At 37.5% G+C, this 20,999-nt stretch overlaps 10 protein-coding genes across 10 annotated transcripts; 6 read left to right on the top strand and 4 right to left on the bottom strand.

Annotated features, from left to right (window-relative positions):
* Positions 1-133: 133 nt before the first annotated feature.
* On the bottom strand, positions 134-1,486 carry L201_007983 (uncharacterized protein; the record flags this gene model as incomplete). The annotated part of the gene is made up of 7 exons (XM_066223684.1): positions 134-238; positions 337-463; positions 588-691; positions 777-859; positions 1,038-1,077; positions 1,148-1,178; positions 1,311-1,486. 7 exons carry the CDS (start codon positions 1,484-1,486, stop codon positions 134-136), a joined length of 666 nt encoding a protein of 221 aa, XP_066079781.1.
* Positions 1,487-2,085: 599 nt separating this feature from the next.
* On the bottom strand, positions 2,086-2,886 carry L201_007982 (uncharacterized protein; the record flags this gene model as incomplete). The annotated part of the gene is made up of 1 exon (XM_066223683.1): positions 2,086-2,886. The coding sequence occupies one exon, from the start codon at positions 2,884-2,886 to the stop codon at positions 2,086-2,088; it is 801 nt and encodes a 266-aa protein (XP_066079780.1).
* Positions 2,887-3,532: 646 nt separating this feature from the next.
* L201_007981 (uncharacterized protein) lies at positions 3,533-4,446 on the bottom strand (the record flags this gene model as incomplete). Its single annotated transcript, XM_066223682.1, has 3 exons — positions 3,533-3,775; positions 3,884-3,952; positions 4,117-4,446. 3 exons carry the CDS (start codon positions 4,444-4,446, stop codon positions 3,533-3,535), a joined length of 642 nt encoding a protein of 213 aa, XP_066079779.1.
* Positions 4,447-5,889: 1,443 nt separating this feature from the next.
* Positions 5,890-7,716, top strand: L201_007980 (uncharacterized protein; the record flags this gene model as incomplete). The annotated part of the gene is made up of 7 exons (XM_066223681.1): positions 5,890-6,414; positions 6,474-6,613; positions 6,697-6,921; positions 6,993-7,107; positions 7,168-7,271; positions 7,346-7,489; positions 7,557-7,716. 7 exons carry the CDS (start codon positions 5,890-5,892, stop codon positions 7,714-7,716), a joined length of 1,413 nt encoding a protein of 470 aa, XP_066079778.1.
* A 2,091-nt stretch (positions 7,717-9,807) lies between these two features.
* Positions 9,808-11,457, top strand: L201_007979 (uncharacterized protein; the record flags this gene model as incomplete). Its single annotated transcript, XM_066223680.1, has 6 exons — positions 9,808-10,090; positions 10,196-10,222; positions 10,327-10,489; positions 10,577-10,655; positions 10,737-10,910; positions 10,984-11,457. 6 exons carry the CDS (start codon positions 9,808-9,810, stop codon positions 11,455-11,457), a joined length of 1,200 nt encoding a protein of 399 aa, XP_066079777.1.
* Positions 11,458-12,016: 559 nt separating this feature from the next.
* Positions 12,017-13,639, top strand: L201_007978 (uncharacterized protein; the record flags this gene model as incomplete). Its single annotated transcript, XM_066223679.1, has 6 exons — positions 12,017-12,048; positions 12,133-12,300; positions 12,438-12,501; positions 12,581-12,736; positions 12,840-13,006; positions 13,096-13,639. The coding sequence occupies 6 exons, from the start codon at positions 12,017-12,019 to the stop codon at positions 13,637-13,639; spliced, it is 1,131 nt and encodes a 376-aa protein (XP_066079776.1).
* Positions 13,640-14,018: 379 nt separating this feature from the next.
* On the top strand, positions 14,019-14,759 carry L201_007977 (uncharacterized protein; the record flags this gene model as incomplete). The annotated part of the gene is made up of 1 exon (XM_066223678.1): positions 14,019-14,759. One exon carries the CDS (start codon positions 14,019-14,021, stop codon positions 14,757-14,759), a length of 741 nt encoding a protein of 246 aa, XP_066079775.1.
* A 501-nt stretch (positions 14,760-15,260) lies between these two features.
* Positions 15,261-15,740, top strand: L201_007976 (uncharacterized protein; the record flags this gene model as incomplete). Its single annotated transcript, XM_066223677.1, has 2 exons — positions 15,261-15,471; positions 15,592-15,740. 2 exons carry the CDS (start codon positions 15,261-15,263, stop codon positions 15,738-15,740), a joined length of 360 nt encoding a protein of 119 aa, XP_066079774.1.
* Positions 15,741-16,086: 346 nt separating this feature from the next.
* L201_007975 (uncharacterized protein) lies at positions 16,087-18,293 on the bottom strand (the record flags this gene model as incomplete). Its single annotated transcript, XM_066223676.1, has 6 exons — positions 16,087-16,439; positions 16,523-16,650; positions 16,737-16,903; positions 16,960-17,292; positions 17,346-18,138; positions 18,208-18,293. 6 exons carry the CDS (start codon positions 18,291-18,293, stop codon positions 16,087-16,089), a joined length of 1,860 nt encoding a protein of 619 aa, XP_066079773.1.
* A 598-nt stretch (positions 18,294-18,891) lies between these two features.
* Positions 18,892-20,914, top strand: L201_007974 (uncharacterized protein; the record flags this gene model as incomplete). The annotated part of the gene is made up of 5 exons (XM_066223675.1): positions 18,892-19,488; positions 19,543-19,786; positions 19,840-20,245; positions 20,302-20,458; positions 20,516-20,914. 5 exons carry the CDS (start codon positions 18,892-18,894, stop codon positions 20,912-20,914), a joined length of 1,803 nt encoding a protein of 600 aa, XP_066079772.1.
* Positions 20,915-20,999: the final 85 nt, after the last annotated feature.

Genomic DNA, 20,999 nt, shown 5'->3' with positions numbered 1-20,999 from the left:
TAGGTGCACGTATAAGATATATATTACATGCGACATTATGCATTCTTTACATGCTATACAATTTTTTTTTCAGTTGGACAGTCGATTTTATTGTACTATCATTGTATTATAAACCCCATTCAATTTATGAGACTTAGTAACCCGGTCTAAAGGTTTGACCTGAAGATACACCTTCAGTCTTATGATCTGTCGGTCTAGCTGATGATTCGTATATTATGACTCCTGGTCGATTTGGAAGCTATAATAGCAATAGACCAGGCTTTAGCATCCTTCTGATTAACATCCGTCTAACAAGCGAGAGGACGAGTATCGGAGAAGAGATGTTACATGACGTACAGGTTGATGTGTACCTCTTAAACCAATATAATAAATCCTAGTAGTTTCTTCATCTTCATCAACTTGTTCAGAATTATTTCCAGGGAAATATAAAGTTAATGAAGTTAATCCATTGAATTTTGCTGCTCTATTCGGTTCAATTCGATTGAATCCAACACGATTATGTATAATGTCAGATAAATGCCTCTTATGGAATGCACGCAATACCTAGCTGATGATAAAAGGATCTAATGATGAGAGTAGAGACTCACTTGACTTGATATTCTACTCCGTCTTTCACATCAACCACATCAAATTTTTGCGTAGGTGTTGAAGAAGATGCATCTGAGAAATCTAATCCTGGATTATCACGAAACTAAACATATGATTAAAATTGAAGTCAATCATCATATAGTAACAAAGGTCCATGAGGTGTTATGGGATAAAGAGGGATTACTTACAAGATGCATTTCGGAAGGTGTTTTACCTGATGGTCCAGCTTTGAGTGTTATTGAACGTAATGAGATATATGCTGTGAATGGTACTATAAAGATGTTGTCATGTCATGTCAATATTTAATGAATTCTACCTTGAATTTGCATTTCCAGTATGTGTATGTCATCAATTAATCATTGCCGAATAATAGGAACGATCCGAAAGTTCAAGGTAGGCCGCACTGTCTCTGACATAGGTATAATTGGTATTAGGGCAAGGAAACGTACTTTTTATTATCAATTCATCATCCACTTCACTTTCACACCACTAATGATGACGGAATAGACTTGCAAGTGTAAGTTAAATTCAGAAGCAGGTATATGTTCGGCTAGCTTACCAAAGTTTCATCATCTCTCATATCCCAAGCTCTAACATATAATATAAGTAGTAGTGTAAGATAGACGGAAAATCAGTGAAATTGTTTTGTTTTTATCGTACAAGCAAGGCATGACATGGAGTGTTTTGGTTATGGTATCTTGAAGCAAGAACTACAGACTCACTTTATAGCCTTTTTACCAGATTCTCCCCCGCCCTCACCATTTAAAGCAGTAACATTAGGTAAATCAATTTGACCATATAATGAATCTAGAGGTGATTGATCCAAAGGTACATCATGCGAATGTCCGTGATGACCATTTCCATGGTCATGGTCGTGAGCTTCGTCTGAGCAAGACATTTTTTTCGATGGGCAAGTATGAGTGTAGCAGGATAATAAGAAATGCAAGAACAGAGAAAGAGGACTTTCAGATGAACGATGAAAATGCAAATTGCAAGGTGGACTGAAAGAGTGGAGGATAAGTTAAGACAGTCAAAAAAAGGTCCGAGCGGAGTATGTTACGGTAAGCTATAAAAGAAAACTTTTGGTTCTTGTTGAAATCTAAATTATGCATCATAATCTCTTCTGAACTTTGTGTAGCAGAAGTCCTGCTTTGGATTCTCATCTACGGTCATAGAATCTACAAAACACTGCATTCCGTCCGTTTTGTAAAGTTAAGTCGGATATCCCTCAATTAGTACCATGACAGGGGACGATTTGGGAATCCTGAGTGCTGTAGTTTTTTAGCTCTCAGACTCCGGTTGCAATCATATTCACGATGATTCCTGCATAATTCTCATTCGTGACTAACAACAACAACAACAACATCATCATCATCATCATCAAAATTATCTACTACAACAACGCTACCTAACTATTTAATCCATTTCAACGGAGACAAGCTCATACCATATTATCTTTAGAATTTTTTGTCATACTAAACTGAACTTGAACTTATTTTATAATTTCGCAGTATCATATTTCCCAGTTACACCATTTTTTTGATTTTCTAAAATTTTATCCTGAAAACCATCAATTCTACTAACCATTGTATAAGGTTTATATTGTTTTTCTTTTTTAACTGTATTTGCAAAACAATTTGACCAATTTGGTCTTGAATATTTTTCAATTATATTTTTAATTGTGGAAGGATGAATTAAATTTGATCCTGAACCAATATTATCTAATAAAGTACCTAAATGAATTAATCTTGTAATTAATGTAATATTTCCATTATTTTGTATATCTTGATGTCTTATTATAGCTTCTGATATACTTTCAGCTTGATCTTTTGTAGCTATAGCTATAGCTACACCTTGTTCTTTCTCTACTGAATTTGATGATGTGTTAGTAGAGGAGGTAGAGGAAGGATTTTGTAAAATATCTAAAGCATGAAATCCTGCCCAAAATTCATAACTTAATCTAGTATTATGTATATGTTCATCAGTCGTACCTATATCATGTAATAATGCAGTTAAAAACCAAGTTTCATCTAATTTTTCATTGTTGGTTAAATTAAATTGTGGGAAACATTCTTTTGAAATTGCTTTACCATATAAATAAACTCTAATACTATGTTTATATGTATCTTCAGATAATTTTAATTTACAATATTCATTGATTCTTTTAGCTAAAGGTGATGAAGGTAAAGGTAATAAATCTTCTATTTTGATTTCTTTAGGTGAATCTGTTGCTGGTTTAATCAAAGATTGAGCAGCTGGTAAAGCTGTAAATCCGTATATCTCGTATGGATCTGACATATTATATTGATTTAAAGCTGTTTCCAAATGATTGTTGAGATTAAGGAAGTGTTGAATCATTCATTAGCAACACACCCTCAAGGCTGTTATATATATACCCAAAGAATTGAGTAGACCATCTCCATAATATCAAAGCATCGAGATTAAACGAGTCGAATCCTCTCATCGTCAAAGAGACAGAGTGGGGGTTATGCCCGACCCGGTTATTCGCCTAAGGCAGATCACTCAATTTATGTCATTTATAGATCCGATTATCGATATCATTAGTCATCTGTTCCTGATAGAATCTCAGAAGCGAATCTTTTTTCACCGTAATCGTAATCATGCTTACAGTAAAGCGTAAGTAGCTTAAAAGATTTGTCGCTTAAAATACTGTAATAGCAGAGCAGTTCGTCTGAGAATAGTAGTCATGACGGAGGGGGACGATTTTCCTTTCCCCACTCTGGCTGACGGGAGAATGACAAATGGACGGATCTATCGGAAAACCTTAAAATCGCGTATGAAGATGTCGCCAAGAAATGAGATTAGTTATGATTGCGCAACAATTAGTACAGTCAACCTCTTCTCTGAGGCTCGGGTACAGTCAACTGTGAATTAACACACATCCATACGAATCAACACTCTATTACGTAGACTTTTGGTTCCATCATGAGCTATATGATTTATCATTTCTCCAACGATTTTCAAAATTTTCTCTTGATTTAGGTAATTCTTTTAAACCTCTTCTACAAAGTTCTAATTGCCAACTTCTTTCCAAAGTCCAATTTTCAGGTACATCCTCCCTAGCAGCAGATTCGATAAATGGTGTAGTACATTTGTTATCCTCTAGATTCATCAATTTACTGATCAACCAAATTACAAATGGTCCAGAATTGATTGCGGCGATATGCTAATACAGTGAACGAAAATCGAGAATAAGATTTTTTAACTTTGATCATGAGGTGTTCGATTTCATATAATTCAGATCGCAAGATACTGTAAATTTCAAATAACTCACGTCTAGATGAACTGCTTTTCTAGGTATAAGCCATTCTCGATAAATGCCCAAACTGGATGAGATTTCTTCCTATTTACATATCATCATCAATATTAGCTTCTCATCAATCCGAGATTTCTATCTGTTTTCCAACGGTCCGAAAGAGTGAATCACAATAAGAACAACACCATCAAGCATGGAATGGATTTTGCGCTGAAGAACCAGAGTGGTGCAGAGTGGGGGATGATACTTACTTTAGAGAAGTTAGCTAATTCTTTATTACCATTATCGAAAACTGATAAACTCCTATCAAAATCTGTTTCCACTATACACCAAGGACAATCTGAATTGTCACATTCAGGTTTATGAAGTGTATTTGCAAATTTTGAATGTCTATGACTATTTTTTGAAATTGACCAAACAGTCCATCTATTGCCTTCTTTCATCGTATAACCAATAACTAATCTTGAATTCAATATGACTGATGGATTTGTGATTAAACCAGGTGAATATTTAATCACAATACCTTTATATTGAGGTTGGTTGGTTCTTTGAGCTAAAGTACACATAAGTGATCTCATCATTTCTTCTGTATAATCCCCAAATTGCCAAATATCAATATTTGATAATGCATTTGTAAAAGCTTCTGGTATAATCGTAAATCTCTTTTGATTTTCGATATATCTATCCTTCTTTCAAAAACCACCAAACATGTTTTGTATGTTAGCATTGCTACATTATGACTTGTTTGATATAAAATCAATACCTTCACACAAATCTCAATTTTACTCACTTTTTCTTTTGATTTCTTCACTTCGACTTTAATTGTTCGACTTGCTTTTCCAATTTTTCGATTTTTTGTTCAGCTTGATAATTATCTTCTACCACTTGAAGTAGAAACTATTTTATGAAATTGGTAATACCATATTAATATATACCTTATTCAGCACCTAGCTTTAATTCAAGATGGAAAAACCTATAACATCAAGGATCACTGTGATTTAAAGATACTTACTTTCATCAAAGCATGTTCTTCTTGATTTTCTTTAACTACATTTTGATTAGTGTTGTTGTTGTTATTCTTGATAATCAATTTAGATATCGCATCTGTAATATTAGAATCGATCATGATAACTTCAATAGACGCAATAATCAAGGTGATAATACGATAACAGGTTGATACACACAACAAATTGTTATCTAAATCATCAGATTTTGGAAAGGATTTACAGCTAAATAAGAGAAGAACGGAATACGATTTTTATTTCCAAACAAGTTAATATAACCTTAGTGAATTTTGAGTACTCCATTCTGTTCTTCTTGTTTTGATCGATGTAAACAACGCGATGATCAAAGCTGAGAAGAATATTCTGAATTTTCCCTATCAGTTAGATGACTTCAATGTTGGTTGAAAAGGTCAGTGCTTTAACGCGTCAATCTCTATGTCGCCTTGTCGTTGACATCGCTACGATATTGAGTGTCGGTCATTGAGGCCCAAATACTCCGAGCTTCATCATTGTATATGAGGTGAAAATGTGCTTCCTTGCTAGCGTATCTCCTTCTCGGGCTTGATGTGAGTTACAATCTATCAGTGCAGAAAGTGATTTTTGACAACTACAGTATAATATATTGATTCTACCATGGTTGCCGACTAAGATTATCCATGACGCAAACATGCATGATGACGCGAAGGCGGTGATATCCGTTCTGGGTGTAAGATATGGCTGTGTACGTAATGGAATGTGACTGCACCGCCTTAAAGCTCGGTGGTTTTAGCGGTCTTGGCATCGTAATAGATTGATCTTGAAACATTACGATTAAAGGATAATTATAGCATTACGAGTATACCTTAATAGCCTAACCTTATCAACCTAAACACAGCTATCTCTTTTGAGCTAATCTTTACCCTTCCTTCCATCGAAACATATATAACTCGGATCAAATTTACATTTTATCCTTTTGGCCACCTATATCTCATACGTTCACATCTAAGCTTATACATGGCTATACAACCCTATACAACCACAATGTACGGTCAATATCAGAATAACTATAATCAACCTCCACCACCTCCTCAACAACAACAATGGGGACAACAACCACCATCTTCATATGCTGGACCAGGTGGACCAGGTGGACCAGGTGGATATGGATATAATCAAGGTCCACCACAACAACCACAACAACAGCCTTATGGTGGACCTCCACCTCCAGTCAATTATGGTGCCCATCCTGCTCAAAATGGATATGGTGGTGGATATAACGCTCCTCCTCCACAACAGCCGTATGGTGGACATTCACCTCAACCACCATACGGAGCGTCTCCTGCTCAACCATCATATGCAGGACCTCCGCCTCATTCTCAACAGCAGCAATATGGTGCTCAAGGTGGTTATGGCGCTCCTCCTCCTCAACAACAACCCTTCACTCAAAGTCAAGGAGCAAGATTTTTAGGTATACCTATACCTGCACCTTCACCTGCTGTACCAGTGAATAACTTATCTGGTTACAATGCTCAATTCGATGCGGAACGTATAAGGAAAGCTACCAAGGTAAGCTAAAATTAACGTATACACATATTATAAACAAGCTGACCTGAATCATGAATCAGGGTTTCGGGACAGACGAAAGAACCATAGTAGACACGCTGTCTCCCTTAGATCCTTTCCAAATGGAAGTTTTAAGTAGAACATACGAACAGACGGTCGGCAGAACCTTAAAAAAGACTTTGGAGAAAGAATTATCAGGATGGTAAGTTATTCCCTTATCTGTTATATAGGCGGCTTCTACCTGTCCTTCCCTTAAAAGTCCAACCCTAACGTTATCTATCGTAGGCTTGAAAATACTTTGGTCCTCCTTTCTCTTGGGCCATTAGGTGGTGATATTCATCTTTTGCATCGAGCATGTGCGGGTATGGGTACTCACGAAGATTTACTCGTGGAGTTACTCCTTTGCCGAACCAATGAAGAGATCTTCCACCTCAAAGAAGGTTATAAGAGAGTTTACGGTAAAGATTTGGTTTCCACTGTTAGAGGTGAATTGAGTATGAAGACAGAGAGGTGAGTTATGCTTTTCATTAAGTTTAACATACAACTTAGCCGTTATACTGACAAAACAGCACCAAATACAGAATGTTCAACATGGCTTTATCAGGTCAACGTGATGAATCAACTTATGTGAATCATCAACAAGTACAACAAGATGTTGAAGCTTTGTATCGAGCCGGCCCGGGAAAGATTGGTACAGTGAGTGATTACAGCAGTTTAAGAGAGAAGTATCAGCTGATATGGTGTTATGACATCCAGGATGAAATTGGTGTATGTGGTATCTTGATATCGAGATCAGATGCACATCTTCAGGCTATCGCGCAAGCCTTCCCACAAAGACACAGAGTTACCTTATCTCAGATGTAAGTGAATTGTGCGAAATTGATCTGTAATCCAAATTGCCCGGGTAAAGCTTATGTATGCGACTATTTCATAGGGTACAAAATGAATTCTCAGGTCATATGAGAGATGGTTTAGTTTACATCGCCAAAGGTGCTGAGAATGATGGTCAAGGTGTCGTCAGGGATGCAGAGATGTTGCATGCCGCTATGGCTGGATTAGGTACTAAGGATGAAAGAATGTAAGTCAAGAAATACGATAAACCAGGAATTTATAGAATTGAGCTGACATCCACGAACGCAACATAGGATATATCGAATTGTTAGAAGTCATTGGAACAGACCACGTTTCAACGCTATTAAGAACCAATATCAAGCTGCATATCGTGAAACTCTTAAAAGAGCTGTAGAAGGTGAAACCACCGGTAAATACGAGAAAGCATTAGTTGGAATTATTGAGCAGAATTAGGTGATCGATCAGTTGAGCAGAACTAGGTGAAATGGGTTAATTGAGATCATTATCGTTTCATATCGTATAATTATAGATGTAAATTCTGTCCTAAAGTATAATCATGCCGTATCTTGAAAAGAAAATCTGTTTTCCCGTCGAACAATTGTAGAAATGTGTTATATATGAATAACCACAATCTGTTAATTGACAAGTGTCATGCTATCGGGTTTACTGAGACTGAATGATGACTACATTGAGACTACAATTTTCACATTTAACTTGTAGATTCCTTATCGATCCACGATACAGGCTGTAATCTATTATCACTCAAAATTACCCTTTCATCAAACTTGGATTGTCCTCAGCAAATTGAGTCGTGGATGCAATGCATGTTACTATACATGAGATGGGAATTATACATTTGGTTTTTTATCTATTATTAATCCTCCGTTCTGCTAGCATGTTTCAGATCTTCCAATCAAAGATGACATTCTTAGAGACATATTTTCTCTTTCTAAAAATCATAAATCTATCTAAAAGACGATGAATCAATCAGCCTATTACGCAGCGAAATTAGACAGGAAATCGCATCAACCTGTCGGCATTGTTTTAAAGGTTGACTTACTGTTGATCATTTAGCGCTCCTAAAATACTGGTACTAAGGCACTACTTAGTGAAGATCTAACGAATGCTACACCTAAGATGAAAATGACTGTAGCTCGTGCAATGCTAAAAAAGGAATAAAGATTCAATGAATTAGCTCTAGAGTGTTCCTCATATCCATGAATGATCATTATCCTTATTCCCCCTTCAATTCTAATCTAAACCTAACTACTGCCTTTACGTTCTTAATGATAGAAAAAAAGGGATTTTCTATTTATTTGGATTGGCATTTCGTCCTTATTTTATTGTCTATGATTAAACCTCCTTCTATACTCTACGCTTAAATTACACATTTGTTGAGAATCTCAGGTAATTTGATTGCGCATTATGGATGATGCATCATTTCTATTCCACCTTGGTCCGTCTTGAATAAAACTCCCAATAATTCCTTAGTTAAATATCCAAAAATTCATCTCAATTTCACCACTATATTCTCTCAAGCAGTTTCGCCTTTCCCTTTTTTTCTCCAAATCTTGTTTCTTAAAACCCCCAACTACTAAATCTGTGTAAAAATGTCAAATACCCACTTTATATTTCCTTCTCTGTTTTCAGGATTTACAACTTGATTTTTCCAAAATGCTGTTAATGGATTTGAAGATTCTGAACCTGCTGGACCTAAATATTGTGGAGCTGCCATTTTGGATTTGATTTGTGTTGAATGTTACTTTTGAGAAGAAATAAGAATAGCAGCTGTTATATGGGTTTGAATCCTGTTAATTCTAGTATTGATATAAGTATAAGGTATGTCTGTCTTTCTTTTTTCCATCAACGGTTTATCAAAAAATAGATAAAATGATCATTCGTAACAAGCTGAAGCAGAGATCATGATGGAATCGATATAATGGCGGCGATTCCCGGTAAATTATCAAAGTGGCACATAGAAGGTACATAGCTACTGTTGATTGTTCATTGTATTCCTATTCTTTGGGTTTAAAGAAGATACATCTATGCATTCGTAATTGCTTATCCTGCTCATCACACATAAAAGAACATCATTGCTGAAGGATTATCAGGGCTGAAGTCCCAAAATGTGCGCTAAGGGGCGTAAGTGGATCAAACACGCTGAAGTATCGCTCCTTTGAACACGACCTCCAGGCGAAATACTGACCTTACAAATACTAACCCCTATACCTCCTTTGTATACACCTTTGTGAGCAGTCTTAGAAGAAGGAGATATCAAATAATGTGACTTGCATCATTAGAAGAACCGTTCATGGATGTAATCCTTTCTTCACCGAAAGTTCAGTCAATATAGATGTGAGAGGTTGCACGAAGTCATCTGAATTGTAGCGTATAAATACCATTTGAGATACACTTTACAGATTCGATTTCATCAACTCTCATCAACCAAGTAAGCAAACGGTAAACCAATATAATCCTTAAATTAACCTACTTGTTAAGTTTTTCATCAGATAATCTCTATCAGATATACAATACGCAATCAATATGTCATCGGAAACCCTCAGTCAAACTCAAACCCAGACTCCTAAGCCCTTATCGATCCCTGCAGATCCATTAGATATCTTACTTCCATTACCTAAACAAACCACTGATACAAATACGATTACAATTTTACACGAATTAGTAGATGAAATCTTATCTACAAACGAAACATATTCGGTAACTTTTTCACCGGTTTTGTGTCCTGTTGAAAAAGATGAAGGTGGTGGTAAGAATCAACTGTTTACTGTTAAACCATATTGGTGGCAAACTGAGGATGGTAAATGGGGTAAATTTATTTCGTTGATTACGATGACTTGCTAAATTTAGAACACATAATTATAAATCAAAGCTAACTTCTTTATCTTGTTTTGTTTTTTCGACGATATCGTAGAATGGAGAGATGGTCAGAGAAACCCAGGTGAGTTCGCCTCACAGCAATTTTCCATCATGTTACAGAACCGTGAGATATGACGAAAGTACATGAGGCTGATCAATGACTATTATATTTTCTATGTTCAACAGAATGCGCTAAACCACAAGGTCAAGAACAATTACAAGCATTGGCAAAAGAAGTACATACTTTAGCTCTAGGTTTGTTGTATATAACAGATTTTGAAAGAAGACAAGAATGTATTGGAAAAATTCAAACTCTACTAAAAACATTTTTCGTTGATCCTGAAACAAGGTGAGTAACAAGTTAATTTCATATGTTCTAGCGAGCAATGGTCGACCAATAAGACAAGTCTTATTAATACTTATCTTTTTTCGATAGAATGGAACCTCAAGTAAGATTTTCACAATGTCATCCAGGTGAAGATCCAATCAGAGGCAATGACGCTTTCGTTATTGCTGTAAGTTATCGCTCGTCTAAGCTTACAAGTAGCGTTGGTATATAACAACCTGCTAATAATTTCCCTGTGTGTTTAATCTAGATTCGATTCCTCATTTTAGTCGATCAAGCTATCATTCTAGCTGGATCATGTATTGATTCAAGATTGGTAATGCAAGTGAAATCTTGGATCCATGAACAAGCTGAATGGATGTTAACTTCTGAACAAGGTTTAAAAGCTAAGTCCTCAAGAAAGCCCTTATGGTATTATGTTATTGTATGTTTGTTTCCTACAAACCTCTAGACCTTTGATTTTTGTATGCTGATCTATGAACGTTTACTGCATATAGCTCTCATGTCATCTCAGACTCTCTTCAGACGAAGAATCAATTACTCAAGCTAAAATAGCTTTTGGAGAATGGATGAATGTATATCCTACAGCCGAAAAAGCATTTGAGAATGAATTAAAACATGATAATCGAAGACATAGATGTTTATTCACTTTAGAACCTATTTTCTTATTAGCAAGTTTAACAGTTTCAAGAAATCAAGAATCAAATCAAATTCCAAACGATGAAATCAAAGATTATTTACATAATTTAATTGATTTTTTGAAAACAAAAGTTGAAAAAGGTCCAATTGAAGATCCACTAGAAAATGATATTAGATTTAAAGCTAAATTAGAATGGTTTGAAAATATCTTAAAAAATTGGAATAATTCCCTCACGGATCTTGATATACAAGTTAAAAGACAAGGTCCAAATGGTGAAGGTTGGCAAAATGGTTGGAATAAAAGGATGAGAATTTTATGGGGTTTCATTTAGCTAAACCATCTGAATCAACCGATACACCCACAAGAGTGTCTCCAGTTTATGATAAGCATTAAGGGCGACATTTGAAAACACCCAGTCTTAGTTGTCAAGTATTGCTACTGCTTCACCCATGTTACGAATACTCCAGCCATTGTTAATTGATATTCTCGTTGCTTAGCAAAATTGAGCAAATTCTGCGTATATGACTTACATCTTGCAAGCAAATCATCTCATCTCTCGCCTTGCCCCTGACGAGTCTTCATTTCCTGGCCATCTACATATACTTTCCTTAGTTGCTTGATCCATGCAGATAAGGTGTACATCAGGTCATACTTTTGCATAGCATTGCCACGCTTTTCAGTTTCAGATTGATTTTGCCACTCGTGCTCACCAAGGAAAGCTTATACGCGTGTGTATTACGTTTTTGTGTTCCGGACCAAGATACCAGATCAACCCGGAAGGTCATTTGAACATTTATCACTTTTACATCTCAACATTGAATTCAAGAATTATAACATTACTTACATTCATCTTATATCATTAGGATACTCACAGGAGCTATCAAATCACAATGTTGATCGCTCTACTTTCAAGATGGAGTTGGTATGTCAACTACATATCCACTTCAGGCTTCTCGTTAACATTCATGTTCCGCCGCTCATGCTGACTATTATTATTTTGTAATAGCCATATATGCTCTTACCTCTACCCAGCTTATGCATCGTATAAAGCTCTTTCACTCCATCCTGATTCCTCACCTGAGGCTATGATCCAAGTTGAAAGATGGTTAATGTATTGGTCTGTAGTTGGTACTTGGACTGCTGTGGAAAGTGTCTTGGGCTGGACATTCACTTGGTAAGTGATACTAAATCTGATGAACGACATCTCTGTATTCCTCCATACCATAATAATCCTCCATATACATATATGAACCAGCAATACTTGTTTGTTGATCGAATATGAGCAATAGCTGATCTGTCACCGCTGTATAGGCTTCCGTTCTACAGCTTGATCAAGACCCTCATCTTCCTTTATCTTTCCCTTCCCCAATCAGAGGTAAGTCATCTGATGTCTCATGTTCTCAAATCCTTCGTAAGTCATAAAAATAATACTCACATTACGTGTTTGATTCCAGGGCTCTTCCTATATTTACAATAATCATTTAGCTCCATTTTTCCATGAACACGAACAGGATATCGATGCTTTCCTTGCTAGTTTGAGATCAAGGGTTTCTACAGCTTTAGCAGGTGGTTTAGGTTGGTGTTGGGAGAAAATCAAGGCTCAGCTCAATGTAAGTCGCCTCAATACTACTTGTAACAGGTTGCGTTGCGTTGCTTGGTGTCCATTATCGTCGTTTTTCGACTGGGAAAACTAACGTCTTTGCTCGGATATAGGTCGCTCTTCCAGCTGGTCATGAACCGTTCCCTGGTCAAGGTGGATATGATGTTGGAGGTGTACAAGGATTCGATGTACCAGGAGTTCATCAACCCCCTACTCTACAAGATCCTGCTTCGGGTGCTATCCAACAGGTTTATGGTTTGGTTTCTCGTTATGCAGGACAGTAGGTGTTTCAAGCTGAAACAATCTGGATTTCGTGACTGCAGTGAGAGCTCGGAAGCTTATGATAATATATGCTTAACCTCCTTTCAGGTATATGCCTGTAGCTTTATCCGCTCTGACAGCAGCTGCCGCATCCGCGCAAAACAACAAACAACCAGCTCGACCATCTTCGCATCTGCGAGAAATAGCGGAACAAATCCCAGAATCACTTCATATGCCTGTTCCAGTTCCTACACCAGGAGTCAAGAACAGTTCGTCCGATGCAACCCTTCGATCTCGGACATATATGCATGCAGCCTCACCTGGTAATGGAGCTTATCCGAATATATCTTCACCTGAATTAGCTCAAGCTTCAGCCAGATTTAGCAGAAATATATCCACACCACAAAACGCAAATGGAAGACCATCAGCAAGTTCAAGTAATTCAGAAGAATCCCTATCTTATCATAATTCCAGAAATAGTAGTCACATGAGATTGTCAAGTGATTATGAACAAATTAATCGTGATGAAGCTCAAGGTGCCCCAACACCAAATAATGGACAAAGACCAAATATGGAACAAAGAAAATCTAGTGGATGGTGGGGTTGGAGTGGTGGTAGTGGGCCCACACCAGACAGACCTAAAGCTGAGTAGGAAATATCCCTCACACGCATCGACGTTGATTTGTCTTTTATACCTGTGAATGTTCAGTAGCTATACGATAAACTGTATTACTATATACCTAGTTGTGAATTGTATCTGTGATTAGATTTTTAAAGCATCAAGTGCCTGTATAACTATACGAGAATGTATTGAATGTTTTCGAGAAACGGCAAATAGCTGTCATGGCGATCAATGCGTCGCGGATCAGGGTGATACACACAACACACAAACAGCAAATGTTCATTGTCTCTTTCCTGATATCCATCTTACTGCTTGTGCGTCTTGTCAGCTCTTTTTTTCTTTTTACTTCCTATCATCCTTATTTCAACGATACGTGGTATGTACGTGTATTCCATACAATCAGGTAAACATGTCTACCACTACAGCCAACGTATCAAGCACAACCAAGAGGCCAGCTTCTACACCCGTAGAGCCCGATGCCTATGGTGTCAAACGTATACGTACCGAGATTGTCAATGATGAGGAAAGTCAAATGGTATGTCTTCCCTATTCCCATTTTGAAGCATTTACAGACAATGATGCTGAATATTCTCTTGATAAGCATCATGAACTTAACGAAGAAGACGATCTGAAAGAATTCATCAAAGTTCATAATCCCGCTCAAGCATGGTCAGAAATAAAACTCTCAGAAATACTCAAAGTTTTTCACAGAAAGATCCATCACACAATTCAAGCTAAAGCTAAAATCCAATCGCAATTTGCGAAAATTGAATTGCAATATGCGAAAATTGAAATAGCTAAATTGAAATCGCAAATTTCAAAATTGCAATCTACAAGCGATACTTTAAAAGGACGGCAAGGCGATCTGGAGGTAGATAACGCAGATTTGAAAAGACGACTCGAAGAATTAAAGAATAGAGTGAAGAAACGTGATCATGCACTTAGAAGTCTACTTGAGGATAAGATAGAAGATTTAACAGAAGACGAGGACGCTAAGATAGAGGAAATGGTAGAGGAAGATAAAGAACAAGAGGAAGAGAAAAAGGTTGAAGATGAGGATGAGGAAGAGGATGTTCAAGAAGAAGAAGAAGCAGAGGAAGAGGAAGAAGAGGAAGAAGCAGATAATGACGCCAAAGCAGTAAGAAGTTGAGATATCGTATTTTGATCTCCTTGCTTTTGTCTTGATCTCTCTTGCTTAGGCAAGACGGTGCTTATAATCAGATAAAATGTTACTGCTTCAGATTTAGTTGAATATTTGAACCGATTCCCGGGACCCCTTCCTTTTATACGAAAACTGATCCAAGTGAATGATGTGCAAATTGTGATCACGTTTGAGAAGTCTGCAAGGACAGGGTTTTTGTGTGCAAGCTTCACCTTCAATCTTGTAGAGTTGGCTCATGATCGTTGAAGATTTTTCGATAGAACGCACCAGCTGCAATGGGATATTTACGAAACATGCATAGTTAACATCGCACTCGAGATCCGGATATTCAAATCCCGTTGACATCTTTAGCTGCATCGGAGGACAGCGATGAAACCTGCCGTAACCTGACTTTCAACCTTGACACTTTACCAATATTTTACCTATTTGACAATTGAACAGTTCTTGTAGCTCAACAACCATTGCTTTCATACCCACGTATCTACGATAATGTCACAATCTCCCAAAGAAACAATTTCACAATCAGCGATAACATCACGAGCGACAGCTTCAGGTAGACCAGATAGAAAACCAATATTACCTGGACCTATAGCAAGATCAGCTAGAGCTTCAGCTTTACAAGGTTCTGGAAGTGTATCACCAAAGAGTATACCAACTGTTGAATTGGGTGGGAAGAAGAGTTTATTAGATTCGTATAAGTGTGAGCTCTGATAACATGTAGCATATGAAATTTCATGGTCTCATTTCATTTACATATATAATTCAGAACGACAAGGGCAAATGGCTAACTCTTCTATCACTTATCTCTCTATATTTATAGCTTTGGGACCTAATGCAAGGATAATTTTCGGTTTAGTAGTTGGTGCAGTTGGTATAGCAGGTTTGATGATTGATGGAAATGTATTACAAGATGATACAGCCGATCAAGATAAGAGTGGTATCAGTGTAAGAATGGTAGATAGGAAGTAATTAGAAACGTACATGGTAGTTAGCATTTCATAAATTTGGATGAATTAGAACTTCTCTATCCATATACCCAGCATCAACAGTTCAATCATATATATCAAGATTACTTGTTCAGGAAACATGATATCATAGATGCATGCAAATGATTCAAGTGGAAGGACGATCGAAATGCGAAATAGCATAATTTATGAGTACATATCTCAATTGGTACAACAAGGTAATTTATGCATCAAATATATATGTCTATATACAATATCCAATCTAAATTATCCAAATGATTATTGACTTCTTACGCCTGATCTTTCATTTCTTTTCCCCCTTCTCTCTAAAGATTGATAGATTCATCGAATCATTCACCTAATTCTCTCCTGATTCTCTCTCTAACTTCCCTTAAACCATAAACCCTTCTCACTCTACCAGGACTAGCAGGCCCAGCTAATTTCATTTCAGTTGATCGTCCAGGTGTAGAAGGTGAAGGAGGAGCTAATTTACTTCCGGAAACAGAAGCGGCAGCAGAAGTTGGTGCAGGAGGTATAGGAGGTTGAGCGGTGATCGTACTTGATGATCCAGAGCCAGGTGAAGCAGGTGTGGTACTTAAAGATGCTGAAGGCATTTCTAACCATTCTTGTTTACCTATTTGTTTTACCGTTAAGAAGAATGGACATAATTGACATAGTAATTGAAGTGATGTTTGTGCTTCAGCTAAAAATGATAATACGATCAGGATGTAAGCTACACTGTTTGATATGCAAGAGCAAAGATGGAACGAATGTACCTCGACTTACCAGTAGATATAGGTGTTTTAGAACTTTTAACTACTACTTCAGCTACTTCAATCATTGGTATAGCTTTTCTTCTACCCCTTGGTGCGGTAGGTAAAGTATTTGGACCAGGCGAAGGAGCAGAGAACATCCTGCAGAAAACGTGTGTCAGCTATTTCCAACTTAGGACAATCCAGTGGAGCAGACTGAAAGCTGGAGCGTTAATCAAAGTACTTACATCCATACACCTTCAGCTATGCTTTCCAATCTACTTAACGTTGATCTTCTTTTCAATTCTTCCTGCTGTCCCGCAGCCGATAATAATCCGCCCCCTTTCTTAAACCCTCCGACTGATGAGCCTAACGTTGCCAAAGGATTTTTACTGGTTCCCGAACGAGCTTTAATCTAGTATAACGAAGTTTGTCAGCTTAGTTTCGGGCTCTCATGAATGCGAAGCTTACCCTATCCATCATCGCTTGTCTCCTTTCATCAACTGATCCAGCTCTTACCACTTGACCTTTCTTATCATCCTTCTTTTCTATCAATTCAAATGGATCAGACAGTCCTGCTGTCTTTGGTGAATCTGTGGAAGGTTTCGGATGAGCTTTCTGAGGTGTTAGTGTAGTATACGCAGATGATGAAGATGGAGACGAAAATGTAGAGAAAAGGTTGGCAGCTGGGAGAAGAGTTGATGAAGGTAGATGGGGTAGTGGTAATACTGGTATAGGCGGTATAGATGATCTAGTTGAATTTTCCGATGTTGTAGGGGTGGGCAGTATGGATTTTACAGGTGGCTAAAAGACCCAATATGTCAGCTTGACAGAAATACATGCAAGAATTAGCTCACCTCGTAGCCACCATTTAATTCCACCCATTTCTCCAATTTCTCTCTGAAGATTTCATGTCTCGCTTCACCATTGGTATTCCATCTACCTATAGCACCTACACCACCACCTTGACCTTTATTTCCTATACCACCTTCTGCACCACCATGTAAAACCTGTCTTGTTTCACCTTTTCTTAATTCCAGATCTATCCCTATTCCATGTGTATAAACTCTTCTACCTGTATGTGGATCTAAAGTTCTTGTTGGAGTAATCAAATAACTCATCCCCGACACTTGCCCTGATCCTATACTTGGCGTTATAGTTGATGAAGAGGAAGGAACGAGGAAAGGATTATCTTCATCCAACATTATCTGTTTATTCTTTTCACTAATTGCTTTTTCATTAGGTAAAGATTTACTATCCCATGTCCATACCCATGCTAATCTACCTAACTCTTGTAATCCAAATCTTCTACCTGAAGTTCTTTCAACAGTTTCTTTTATAGCTAAATAATTAGTTATATTCGGCAATGGAACACTAGTAGCTGAAGGTGGATGTGGTGGTAATACAGGTGAATGAGTAGCGATATATAGAGACAAAGCTATATTGAATGAATGATGAAGATTAAGAAGAGTTTGTAGCTGAGGTGGTAAAGCATCGTTTGATAAAGGGTTTTTGGAAGAAGACGCTATCGGTTGTTGTTGTTCTTCTTCTTCTTCTTCAGGTATTATAGCTTCAACATATTTAGCTTTCCTCGTACGAGTATGAGGTGGAGTTGGAAATGGTACTAAAGGAGGATTTGGTGTAGGTGGTCTGATTACGATTTCGCGAGAGAATAATTAGCTAGCTTGCCTTTGAATCAAAGCGTAAACGATAGCTTACCCTGCTTTACTTCTCGTCCTCACACTTCTAGGTGTTTCGGAATCTACACTCAACTTTCTCTTTCTTGGAGTAGATACAGAAGACATTTTAATCTCTGTTATATTCTGTTTTCGATTATTGATGTTTTAGATGATATTAATTTCTGCTTCAAAACGGACCAGCCGATAATTGTTTTTCCACAAACTACAAAGTATATAGACCTTTACACAGCAAGGATAAGTATGTATAACAAGCATCTACAAGGTGATGAGAAGCAGGACAGAATACGATGTTTTTGTGAAGAGAATCAAATCAAGAAGAATTGTCAAGTTTCGAGAGAAGATGATAAGATCAAGAACAAAGGTAGAAAGCACAAAAGATGTAAGCTGTAGAAGAGAGAGAGAGTGGCTTGTCGTTCAACCATATTTATCATTCAACATTCCCCCATCTTTAGACCCTGAATTTATCATGTTGCCAATCTAGGCACCAAAGCGGCGGATACCGCAATTCTCAAGCAGTACTAGTGGACGTATCTTCCGGAGTGGAGCGGTATCTCCTTCTCCCTTCTTCCGGTTATCTACGGTATGAAACATTCATCAATACACTTTGGATAAAGAAGCGCAGGATACGCTATACGTTTTTTTCTTCTTGAGTTATTTCAACAGGCGTTTGAGAAGATATCAGCTCGCATTCAAGATCCTCAAAATGTCTTCTGTAGCAGGTCCTTCAACCTCAGCAGCAGCAGCTGACACACTAGCTATATTACCTCAACTTCTAGATTTACTTCAATCACCTTTGATATCCAATGTACCTTCTTCAACTTTACTCGGGGCAATATCGCATTTCCTCTCTCAATTGGAATCACCTCATCTAGAAGAGTTTATTTCTACCTTTTTATCATCAAGATTTTTATGGTCTTACGATAGTGATGAGATTCGTAATGCGATCAGGTTATCTGTACCGGCTAAAATAGCCAAGATCAACGAAGATACAAAAGATGTATATTTCATAAATTCAAGACGGAAAAGAAAGGCTAGAGAATGGTTGAACGCTTGCCTAAAATTATCCGCAGAGAAGAAGAAGAAGATCAGAGAAGCAACTTTACAGTATCATATGGGCCTTCTCCAGGGAATTAGCGATATTCAAGATATAGATTGGGGTAAAGGTCGAAATGACCTCGAAGAAATGATCGTACTTGCTTTAGCAGAGCAACTTGATGATTTAACTTCACCAGATATCAATAGTATATGCTCTGTCATACCTAATATAGATTCGGATATGCTTCAAGTACTTGATTTGCAGGTAGGTTTGGTTATTATTTGCTCTTCGTCAGTATCGCTAATTTCTTCTTTTCAGAAACTTACTTCTCACATTGAAACGACACTATATGGAACTCTGGATAGTTTCAATACACAGTCTCAACAAAACGCTTCTAATTACTCCAGAGCTTTAGCAAGATCGATTCAAGTACTCCGATCTGGTGGTCCATCAAGTCAAGAACACGCTAGAGCCAAGATGCTTGAATTTAGCGAAGAGATGCAAAAAAGAGGGGAAGCATTGGAGGAAAAATGGGAATCGAAACCACGATCACAACTTGATGGTGAGCTTACAAATGATCATAGAACATACATAAGAGCTGACGATGCAAATCAGTTGATGGTCCGATGTGGAACAAGCACAAATTGACTTTCTCCGCTTTCTTGACGGTCGCATCTTCGGTGCTTGATACTATACTTCTAGAAAACGCTTCTGGTCCTGATCAATCACCTTCAGAAAGTGACATCATCCTACAGCTTCTTGTCACATTAGGATCGTTCTCTTACCTGATAGAAGCAAGTCAAGGTGGATTTGAAAATTATCATAAGATTTTATATGGGTCTTTAGATTTGATAAGTGCTCGAGCTGGACCAGAAGGCGTCAAAACTCTGCTGTCGAGATTGACGACAGCGGAAGATGAATTGAATGGTGCCAGGGCGGGATATGCACTTGTTCTAGCGGAAGAACTGATCAATTACTTGGATCGAGCAAACATCGACAGGTTGTTACAACTTGCGGAAAGGTATGTCTTTTGTTTCTGATCCAGTATATTCAGAATGGCTAATAATACTCGTTCAGATGTATTTTCCAGCCTAATCATAAATCAAGTTTTGAGGCTTCTCACGCATTTTTCCTTGCCTTATTACGAATATCAACGGATAATTTAGAAACCGATAACTCACAAAGTGCTTTCTATGATGCGCTATTACCGAATTATTTGAATATCCTAATCAGAGTGAGTCTATCGCTTTCATTTTCATTCCACTTCGTTTACATAGTTCTATCGTAATAGCAATACAGCCAAAAACATATATCACCTGAACAGTTCAGACAGGCTTTCCCAATGATCGTCGAATCAGCTTCGAAAAGATCCTCCGAATCATTACGTTTATGTTTGGATCGTTTATCTTCTTTACCACCTAACAAAGAAATGCGTCAAATACGAATCACTATTACCCCTTATATCAACACTCCCGATTTACCGCAATATCTAGAAAATTTAGCTCAGATAATATTGGAAACAGATAAACATTCGGAAGAGAGGACTGATTTGATGAAAAGTGCCTTTGAGATGGTCGTTAGAGATCTAAGTGATTCGAATAAACATTTAGGTATAAAATGGTGGTTGAAGTATAGACGTGATTTCGAAGATGATGAGAGGGAGATTGGGTTTGTGCGTAGTAGGCTGTAAAATTGTGGAGTGAGCATACAGAGCTCTGGCATGCAACAGGTAATATATTTGTATATGGCATAATAGGTCTCGTTAACGTATAGGC

This window comes from Kwoniella dendrophila, chromosome 11, assembly GCF_036810415.1.
Source record: "Kwoniella dendrophila CBS 6074 chromosome 11, complete sequence".
NCBI lineage: Eukaryota > Fungi > Basidiomycota > Tremellomycetes > Tremellales > Cryptococcaceae > Kwoniella > Kwoniella dendrophila.
This window is presented reverse-complemented; position numbering and strand designations above follow the sequence as displayed.